The 10,898-nt window shown below is 38.1% G+C and overlaps 2 protein-coding genes across 2 annotated transcripts; one reads left to right on the top strand and one right to left on the bottom strand.

The window, feature by feature from the left end:
- Window positions 1-2,787: 2,787 nt before the first annotated feature.
- LOC113117368 (cathepsin B) lies at window positions 2,788-6,669 on the top strand. The gene is made up of 10 exons (XM_026285992.1): window positions 2,788-2,938; window positions 4,132-4,255; window positions 4,390-4,475; window positions 4,639-4,753; window positions 4,839-4,954; window positions 5,111-5,196; window positions 5,292-5,438; window positions 5,702-5,818; window positions 5,905-6,033; window positions 6,216-6,669. Exons 2-10 carry the CDS (start codon window positions 4,133-4,135, stop codon window positions 6,287-6,289), a joined length of 993 nt encoding a protein of 330 aa, XP_026141777.1. The 5' UTR covers window positions 2,788-2,938; window position 4,132; the 3' UTR covers window positions 6,290-6,669.
- Window positions 6,670-6,702: 33 nt separating this feature from the next.
- Window positions 6,703-9,999, bottom strand: LOC113117374 (cell growth regulator with EF hand domain protein 1-like). The gene is made up of 6 exons (XM_026286000.1): window positions 9,775-9,999; window positions 9,362-9,473; window positions 8,699-8,758; window positions 8,225-8,298; window positions 7,819-7,943; window positions 6,703-7,732 (listed from the first exon to the last, which is right to left on the bottom strand). Exons 1-6 carry the CDS (start codon window positions 9,803-9,805, stop codon window positions 7,430-7,432), a joined length of 705 nt encoding a protein of 234 aa, XP_026141785.1. The 5' UTR covers window positions 9,806-9,999; the 3' UTR covers window positions 6,703-7,429.
- Between the last annotated feature and the right edge of the window lie 899 nt (window positions 10,000-10,898).

The following is a 10,898-nucleotide window of genomic DNA, read 5'->3' as shown; positions in this document are numbered from 1 at the left end:
AAAAAAATAGAAACAAACATCTCAGAAACAAGTAGCCTATTGTAAGATAAATAATATTGTTGGGTGAAACCTGATATGAACATGCACAGGTCACCACAATAAAAAAATACACTAGAGTTTGAAAGAACTTTTTTTTTTATGTTTTTGATCAAAAATACAGTCAAATTGTGAAAAATTATTACAATTTAAAATAAACATTTTCTAGTATTAGATGTAATGTATTCCTGTGATGGCAAAGCTGAATGTTCATCAGCCATCACAGAAATCATTCTAACATGCTGATTTGGTGCTCAAGAAACATTTCTTTTTGATGTAGGTTAAAAACAGCATTTATTTGGAAAATAAATGTATGCAACAATATAAGAGTCCTTACCATCCATCACCTTTGACCAATTTAAAGCACCCTTGCTGAAAAATAATAATTCTATCAAAACTTCTCAAAAATTATTACTGACCCCAAACCTCTTGAATTATAGTGTGCATTGTTATAAAGCTTGTTATAGGGCCTTTGTTTTACATTGTGACATTTTCATGATTTTGGAGTTAAATGTGACCTGGACATGTTCTCATGAATTCATTATAACTCAATTAAAACAGTTCTAAATGCTAGAATGTTTTTGACCTGTGATAGACGCCCAGATGCAGACAGTGCAGAAGCAGAAGGGAGGGCTTGGATCGATCTGCATCAGTGATGTACCACTTCAGACTGAGCAGCTGCACAAGTGTGACAGGCAGACACAGAGCCAGAGTTCAAGCCAGGCCAGCAGCTCCTCCGCCCATCCAGAGGTAGTGAGTAAAGCAACAGTGCAACTGAATGATGACATAGTAAACAACAAATAAGTCAAACAGTCCATTTATTAAACAACAACACCTGAACTGACCTCGAGCTGAAATAACGCACACCATTGTCTTCTTGTAGAGCTTATCATAGCTGATATGAACTTATTTCATTATTGAATGATATTAAAAAAAAAATGCATGTCTTTTTAATTAACAACTGGTACACTATTATAATTTTAATAAGTCTTTCACTAACAAGTATAATGTGAATTTGAATGCACAAACTAATGATTTAACTATCTGTGAAGTAACTTGTCTTTTGGGGTTGCGGGTCTAATGTAAAGCATCTGTGTGACAGAACACCGCCCCCTGCTCTCCATTCATGAAAAAGGCGCTCAAATGCTGTAAAAACTATAGCAGAAATAAAGTGCAATAGCAAAACTGAACTCATAATACAACAAGAACAAATAGGCAAAACCCAAATTCACATGCCGATGCAGTTTCCAGAATATGTTCAGTAAGCACAGATAGCGGTTTGGAAAGGAATGATTCATCGGAAAATAACTTACGCGCCGCTTTCTCCAATAAAACAATGACTCCTGAAAAAGAGTAGAGGCAGACGTGACTCCATATGATCGCACTTCCCTTTCGATTCTGCATCGTTGCACTAAAAAGTGTTTTTTGTCAAAGTTTGTGGTATTACTTCTGCAGCTTTTGAAGGACAGTGAGCTTGCGCGCGAGCTGCGCTTTGTGTGTGACGTCTTTCTGATCGGGAATTGGAGGCTGCCGCTTAATGTGACGTCACGCACCGAAGAATCATAATTGTATGTAACGTATGTAATGTATTAGTCAACCCAAGCTCTCTTTCACAAAAAGTTAAGGACCTATTTTAAAAGCATGTGTCTACCTTCAAAGAAGCTAATAAAACCTGGACTGTTTGGCCTCGTTTTTGAATGTTTCAACATTGATTTTTACTTTATTTTATTCAGGAAAGGAAGGAAGAAAAGGAACAACTTGACATGTGGCCAAGTGCAACACACACAGCATTAAGTACTGAAATTGAAGGTGGAGAGACCACTGTAGATTCACTTACCCCCTCCTACAATCCCTGCCAGACTGTAGGAGGTATTTCTCAAACCCGTGACCTTTGGGTTACAAGTCCGACTCTCTATCCATTTCAGACCTCCCTTCAGACTTTGTTGTGCCAACAGTGAAGCATCCTGAGACCATCCGTATGTTGGGTTGCTTTACAACCGAGGGAGTGGGCTCTCTCATAATTTCTGCCCAAAAACACTGCCAGGAGTAAATATGGTATCCAAAACATCCTGCAAGAGCGATTTCTTCCAATGATCCATTAGAAGTTTGGTGATGATCCGTGCATTTTCCAGCATGATGGAGCACCATGTCACAAAGCAAAAGTGATAAAGAAGTGGCTCAAAGATCATTACATTGAAGTTTTGGATCTGTTGGCCAGAAAACTCCCCGGATTTCAATCCCATAGAGAACCTGTGGTCAGTCCTCAAAAGGCAAGTGGGCAAACAGAAGCCCCAAATTTTTTATTAACTCCGAGAACTAATAAGCCATGAAAGGATTCACCACAGGATTTTCCAGAAGCTAATATCCAGCATGCCAGGAATAATACTGTACTGTACTGTCAGTACTATATATATATATATATTTTTGCCAATAAAAGCTGTTAAAATGTATGAAATGTTATTGTTTTTCAGTGTAAACATATAGGGAAAAAATCTACAAATTCTGAAGCAGCAAACACAACGTTTTGTCACTTACAAAACTTTTGGCCATGACTTTTTTTTTTTTAACTGTGTGAACTCTTGGTTTTTAGAGTTCATAGAAAATTAGATCATTAATGTCATCATTATGATTAACCACAGCTTAATTTTCTTTGGATTCCATGCTATTCATCACATTACTTACATTCCAGACTAAATTAACAACTAAGTACTTTGATTACTCAAGAGATTCAATCACGTGAGAGTCATGCGACCCCAAGCGCACATGACTCCTCACGTGATCCTTCGTTGCTCTATAAACCCATCAGCGTGTTCTTTTGCTGTTGTTTATTTCCGCCCAGTGGTGCTTTGGGGGAGTGAGACACACATTTCAAATAAAACAACTGCCAGCAGACGAAAGACAGGTAGGACGTTGTTCCTAAAATCTGCTTTTAAATCACGATCATGTATATTATTGTTACTTCTTATTTGCTTATAATTTAACATCAGGTAAAAAGAAATCATGGACGTATAGTAGCCTGTTTTGGTACCCATGTCATTCAAAAATTACAATGCGAAACGCTTTATTCGGGAGTAACTTAACTTTATTTTATTTCAAAGACCCTAACTGCTTTGCTCTGAAATATAATGTTGCAGTCGTGCGATTTATTATTTTAAAATCTGGATTAATTTTTCGTTTGACTAAACAAACAAGGCCTGCAGTTAAAAAGCAAAGCGGGGGAAATGGAAACCAGAGCTTATGTTTGAACACATGTGAATGCTACGCTGCTCGTTTACTTTCAAATACAGTATTAGATTTCAAACATAAGTTGTCTCCGATATTTTACGCCTTTCAATAAAGTTACTACAGTTAAGTGGGAGCTTTAAATGCCGCGAGCAGTCTTTTATATTTGCATTCCTCACTATATACTTGACTCCTGACTGTGTTAATGCCACTTTAAACAGTATTTTTAAGTTAATTAATTTTACTTCAAGGTTTAAGGTCAAAGTAGGCCGGCTTTCTCAAATTGGCAGGTTTTCATTGAAACTGCTTATTCATGTCTTATGATTGATTGCATAATTTGCATAGACCTTTTAGAAGTTCAATCTGCAAAATATTGCTAAATTGATGCCTTGTGAAAATTATAGTTGTCAAGATCGTGGCAAGTCCATAGGGAATACGGAAGTAAAGTTGTTTTAAAAACCACTCCGCTGTTAAACCACTTAACTAGGAGCCCCTTTAAAAAAAAAAAAGCCTTAAAATAAAGACTTGCCCAGGGTCAAGGATTGTTTGTATGGTTGTGTAACCCTTAGGAGTCCTGGCCATGTTTAAGATGTCTCGAGCCTTCTCTTCTGCATGACTGCAGTCTGAAGAGAACACTTCTGTATTCTGTGATCTGTTTCTCCTGATTGAGAAGTGTTCTTGATGTACCACCTGACCGTTGCTGATTTTTAAGACCGTTTAGAACTTTAAACTTCATTAAATGAAACAAAGATGCAGCATTTTAGCTGCAGTTTATATTAAAAGGCTGTTTAAAGTGGGACTTTTGGACCACTAGAATTACACCTAAAAGCCTCTTCTCTGCATGCAACTGAGATTTAAGTGTTTTTGTTTCAGAATGTGGCGGCTGGCTTTCCTGTGCGTGGTCTCAGCCCTTTCAGTTAGCTGGGCTCGTCCTCGACTTGCTGCTCTCTCCCCTGAGATGGTCAACTTCATCAATAAAGCAAACACTACTTGGAAGGTAAGAAGCCGTTCTAGTAACTGATATGCTAAATTTCATCCTAGTAAAAATTAGCCACTATTGGAAAGATCTTTTGTATTGAGGCATTTTCTTCAGCATCTTTCATAATTTCGCAACATAATTGTCACCTATAGGCTGGACACAACTTCCGTAATGTGGACTACAGCTATGTGAAGAGGCTGTGTGGGACTTTGCTGAAAGGACCCAGACTCCCTGTCATGTGAGTTCAGTTGAATTTTGTGAGTGGTGAAGATTAAGAAGTGCAACTAGTTAAAATTGCATGCATATGAAGGATTTGTCATGATGCTGTTCTTAGTTTCCTCATGCTTCTTGCTTTCAGTCCTGCGTTCTGGTATAACGGATTTTGCTTAATCTTTAACTAGGGTACAGTATGCTGATGACTTCAAGCTCCCCACTAACTTTGATGCCAGAGAGCAGTGGCCCAATTGTCCCACTCTTAAAGAGATCAGAGACCAGGGTTCTTGCGGCTCATGCTGGGTGAGGTCTTGTCTCTGGTGGATGCAATATGACCTTAGATCTGTTATTTGTACACCTCACATTTTTACTGGTATTCTTCTCGTAGGCATTTGGGGCTGCTGAAGCCATATCTGACAGAGTATGCATCCACAGCAGTGGCAAAGTGAGTGTGGAGATCTCCGCTCAGGACCTGCTTACCTGCTGTGTCCGCTGTGGTATGGGGTAAGTTAGAAAATACTGTAGTGTAATTACTGCTAAAGGAGGACCCAGTGTATGATGATGCATTCAGGATAATGCCAAACAAGTATGCTGGCTTTAAATTGGAAAAATAGATACATATTTTGTAATGTTTTGCACAATGTTAATTGTTAATCTCAGATGTAATGGGGGATACCCTTCTGCTGCTTGGAATTTCTGGAGCACAGATGGTCTGGTCACCGGTGGCCTGTATAACTCTCATATTGGTTGGTGACTTTATTATTGTCCTGGTGTATTGCATTTGGAAACATTTTTTATTATTAATAATAATAATATTAATTATAATTTACTTATTTTTAAGGTTGTCGTCCATACACCATTGAACCCTGTGAGCATCATGTGAATGGCAGTCGCCCTCCTTGTACTGGAGAGGGTGGAGATACTCCGAACTGTGACATGTCCTGTGAGCCTGGCTACAGCCCCTCTTACAAGCAGGACAAACACTTTGGTATGAATTTACAGAACACAAATAGTTACATAAAGGTTTACTTATTTGCACCTAGTCAGACATCACTTTAGGTCTGTGGTTTTTAAACCCATTTTACTCAGTCCACCGAGATATTTAAAGGCCCTCAGCTCTTTTGTTTTTACACTCTTCCATCCCAGCCCCCGGGTTGAGAATTGCTATTTAAAGTTTTTTTTTTTTTTTTTTCTGAATGATGCCAAAATATGAATTCATTGAACTTTTGTGGTCCTTGTTTGTCACTGCAGGAAAGACGTCCTATAGTGTCCCTTCTAATCAGAAGGACATTATGAAAGAGCTCTACAAGAACGGCCCAGTAGAGGGAGCTTTCACAGTCTATGAGGACTTCCTGTCATATAAATCTGGTCTGTTTTTGTTCATGTGCATGGCTAGAGTACTAATATAACATGGAATGGTTGATAATGTGGTGGTTCTTTACTCGTTTTTGTAGGTGTATATCAACATGTGAAAGGAGATGCACTAGGTGGTCATGCCATTAAAATCCTGGGTTGGGGAGAGGAGAATGGTGTCCCTTACTGGCTTGCTGCTAACTCCTGGAACACTGATTGGGGCGATAATGGTGAGGGTTATTTTCTTTTGTATGAGGACTAAAATGCTGCGGTCTACTGTCTTCAGTTTGTTACCCAACCAAGTAAACTGCCAAGGAAGTGTTCATGTGTTTTGTACCAACACTTGGTTTATGGATTAAAATGAATGTACAGGAGTTTGCGTCATTGACCAAATTTTTATTTGCAACTTTAGGATATTTCAAGATTCTCCGAGGTGAGGACCACTGTGGCATTGAATCTGAAATTGTGGCTGGAATCCCACACTAACCACCAAAAAGAAATGCAAGGAGGGCTGAAATGAGCACCCCGTTCAAAACGCAGACACGGAATGTCTCCAACTTAAGCTGAAAGCCATCCTTTATGGCCATGTTACATGTTATTAATTAGTGGGTTTTATATGAAATTACTTTAGACCGGGATCCTCAATCAGGTACGTTTTCGAACTGGCGTGACATTTTTATGCATCTCAATGTTAACTAGTTGAGGTCATGTGGTGTCAGTTTTAGACCAGTTTACAAGATTTCAGCACAACTTGATGCCTCAGCCAATGTGACTTTTTAAATTTGCTTATCTAGGTTGAATGGTTTTTATTTTGGTTTAATTTTTTTTAATGCACAGTCTAAAATGTAATAAAGATTAAAACCAAAGTATGTATTGTCTTGAGTTACTTTTTTTTTTTAATCAATTGCAACATCAAGTTTTCTACTATAACTAGGTAGAGAATGGAAAAAGGAATATTGGACCTAAAGGCAAATATTGTGGGGTTTTGCACTTCAATCGAAATCAAGATGGCGGAGGCTGAGAAATCTGTACTGGAAATGTAGTGTGTGGGTCTCCTTGGAAGTACAAATTGCTTAACTGTTCAGCAAAACTGCATGGTTAAATTACTCCCTTATGGCATGAGACACTTAAGACTTCAGCCATTTACATCCTGATCCATCCAAATTCTATTGCATGCTCCTCAGAAAAATAAAGTTTTCAGCAACATTATTGAAGCTCAAACTCTATTTCTAATTGAACTTTTATTTCAGAGGCATCAACCCTCAAGGAGGGGCTGGATATAGGAAAATGCCAAGAGTTTAGTTTGAAAACCTAACAATAGTTGCTAAACCTGGGTTGTCTCTTAGCAAATCTGAGTTGTACTTGGTTTGCATAGTTTGAACCGGGCCGTTCAGAGGGTTTGCAATAACATCTATAATATCAGTAACGCATGCTCTTGTACTTTCATAACTTTTAGCATATCCAGAATTAAATTATGTATCAGTTTATGCAGCGGGTAAGTGGTTTCCAGTGTATGGCTAATTTGTACAAGTCTCTAAAGTTGTACTTCATGCTTAATTTGGCATTACATCTCTAGTTGCTCTTGGTGGACTGGTATTTTGAGGCTGCAGTTAGTCCTGATGTTCTTCATGCTATCTGGTTGTGATTCTCAGCCTCCATGTTTTCTTTTTTGGCTGAATCTTGTGTCCCATTTTCATGTTCAGACTCTTGGTTGTCTTCTGCATCTTGTTGGTGAGTTTCAGAAACGCCGTCCTCTGATTTTGTATGTGTTTGCTCCTGGTTTAAGGCTTCCTCCGCAGGAGGATCAGTGGGCACAAATTTGTTTTCTTGCTTATGGTCTATCATGGATGATAACAGCTCTGAAGGAGCCAGTAGTCCATCCTGGTTCACATCTTGAGTTTGTAGCAGATAATCCACCAAAGATACAACCTAAAGTGTAAACCACTTCAAGTCATAACCGAATTCAAGAACTTTTTTTTACTTTGAATGTTGTGACAAAATGAAGCAGCACTCACAGTATCTGCAGACTCTGGCAACATTTCATGAGAAGTCAGAAAATCTGTCAGTAGTTGCATCAGTTCAAGGCCATCCATCTGCCCACTTCTGTCATAGTCATACAGAGAGAAAAGGAAAAATACCTCTGTGACAAGAGGAGAACAAATCAGACAATAAGAAGCTTATGAAACCTGAGAGCACCCAAGGTAAACTGCACAACTGAGAACATCAGCTCTTACGTTTATAAATGTCAGTTTAAATACAACACAATTTTTACAGAACTAACTTATAGGCAGTGGAATTATCTTAATATGAAATAGCAAAATATATATTTAGCAATTGTGTGCAAAATGGAAAAGCACACAGAAGTTGTGGCAATAAAAGCGGTTAACAGAGACTGTTACAAATGAAACCCTGTATATTAACCTTGTTCCCTTGTGTTCAGCTCTGGACTGGTCTGTCCTTCCTTCAGGCTGCTCTTGATGTAGCTTTGTAAGAGCCTGTCATACAGAATCAAAGATTACAGGCCACTCTAGTTCAGCTTTATATGATTACAGTACTTATGAAGGAATAAGAGCAAGGATATAAATTCATGCAGTACTTTCCTGAATTGGAACATTTAAAAAATTACACTTTAAAGATAAATACTGGAAGCATTGTGTTTAACGTGCACAACTGCATAATGTCTTTCTTTAGGACTTATTTCTTTTGAAATAAGTCTGAATGCACAGCTCTGATTTTGTTTTGGCACCTTTTTAGCTATTACTTGTTCAGCATGTCAGTGTGTCAGCATTATCTCAACAGACTTTGAACCTTGCGCCAACTGTACTATCTTATTTGATCAGGCAGGGTTTGAAGATAGTGAAGCAAGACTCAGGGAGTAGTAGTCCAAAAATGAACCTGCGGTTGTCTTCGCTGGAGCCAAAAGGATTTGCAAGGTCTGGTACAACGATGTCATCACTGGAAAAACAACAGTCACAAGAAAAATGAGCAGAGTTTATTGCACATTTAAAAAAAAAAAAAAATCAATACCAATATATAAAATACATAATCTAAATCTAATTTACATTTATTATATCATTATTTAAATTAATATAATCAACTATAATCATTCACTCATAATTTAAATATTTAATCATTCTTGCCAGCTATTGATTTTTGTTTCATTACTCATGATTGCTTAAATTACTCAACTGATTGTCAAAACACATTTACATAGACACATAAACACATTTTCTCTTTATTGACATACTTTCCAATAGGTAGTACAGTAGTAGTAGTAGTAATTGGAAAAAAAAAAACATAATATTTAAATTTATATAAGATGCATTTTACAAAATCTACATGTGATTTGTGTGTGTTTTTTTTTTTTTATACATCTAAATAAGCACATGGTACTAATACAGTAATACGCTATATTGGATGATCCTCTCTGAATATGTTTAAATCTTTCTATAAAATCCCACTGGGGGGCCACTAATACTACGATATAAGACAGTCATAGTGCAGTGTAGTACAGTATCCTACAGTACAGTATACTAGCATGGCGTTAATGAGGCCTACCTGAGAGTTTGCTGAAGTTGTGGAGAACACAGACTCAGTGAAGGGAGGATGAGCAAGAACACAAGCCGTGCCGTGATCATATTAACTGCTCCACTGGATCGCTTTGTCACACCTGTCACCGCAATCAAACGAATCAATAGGGAGTCAATCGATCACTCAAAAATTATACAGAAACTGTTGTACTGTTTGAATCAAACACCAAAATTATTCTTTCGGATATGAGGAGTATGACAGTGACAGAACTCCCTACAGTTCGAGAACAATGAAGCCTGTTCTTCTTTTCTTTTTCTTTTATTTCTTTTCTTTTTTAATGTGCATTGTACTAAAAGATGCATTGTACTAATGGATGCTGATTTAGAGACGGACAGTAAGGATGTAACTAACAGAAACGCTAGAAGTGAACGAGCCTGTACCTCTCGCAGCGGCGGTCAGCGGTCGCTCCATGATGAACCCCACCCGGCTGATGAGAGCAGCACAGCTCCGTGTGTTTGCGTCAGTGACGGGCTACACGTGGACTCCGTGGACGTGTCGTTGACCGAGTGAGATCAGCTCCTCCTCGCGCTCTCCACCGGCTTCCATCATCGCCACTAGAGTCGCTGACGCCGCATTTACTACATGCAGTTCCTCCGCATGCACCGCCTCTTGTGTGCAATACCTTATCCGTTACTGAATAAAAAATAATGTCATGAAGTGACCAGTGTAGGTAAGAGCTATTTCTTACATTGGCCTTTGGAGAACAAGAGGAAACAGAACGTCAGCAAGTTATTTATATATTTTTTCTGTTTAAAAGTGTGTTATGCATAATAAACGTTTCATACAATCCTGCTGCCGACAAACCCATTCCTGCTTTATAAAAAAAACATGGTTTTGCACAGTTTATCCACAAGGTGGCATGCAACTGTAATGGAATAATACAGTGTCTTAGTGAAACCAACTCACCAATGCATAATATTAATATTAATGATGATGATGACGACAATAATAACAACACATTGATTTAATAATTAAGTTAATTAAGAATAATGATATGTTACTTTGAAAACAATAAAAAATGATAGTGGTAGTAGTAGGTTTACTGTAAATGAGGCTTATGTTTTAAACAGTTTTGCCACATGATGGCGATGGCTTCCGTTTTAAACGCTACGACAAAGTATTAAAATCAAAGTCTATCTATCTGTCTATCTGTCTGTCTGTCTGTCTGTCAAATCGCATATAAAGCATTTTTTTTCATGGGATCCCCTAGACTTGTAGACACTCAGAGTTGATGTAATTGATTCACTTGTAGCTGATCAACTCAAAGTGCACAAATGCTTAGTTTATGGTGGGTAAATCAATACCTGCCTTGCTCGCAGTCAGTCGTACTGTCCGTGAATTTAATGTTGATTGAATATTTCTTCCCATTCAATCTGTGTCCAGTTGATCATTGATCTCAGCACAGGTCAGAGGTCATTTGGAGGTGCTGTCAGAAACACATGGAGGTAAAGGCATCATTTGTACAGCACCCAAGAGCACACAGACCTTTCCATACCACTTTCAT

This window comes from Carassius auratus, chromosome 17, assembly GCF_003368295.1.
Source record: "Carassius auratus strain Wakin chromosome 17, ASM336829v1, whole genome shotgun sequence".
Lineage (NCBI taxonomy): Eukaryota > Metazoa > Chordata > Actinopteri > Cypriniformes > Cyprinidae > Carassius > Carassius auratus.
Note: the sequence above shows the minus strand (reverse complement) of the source record. Positions and strands in the feature narration are given on the sequence as shown.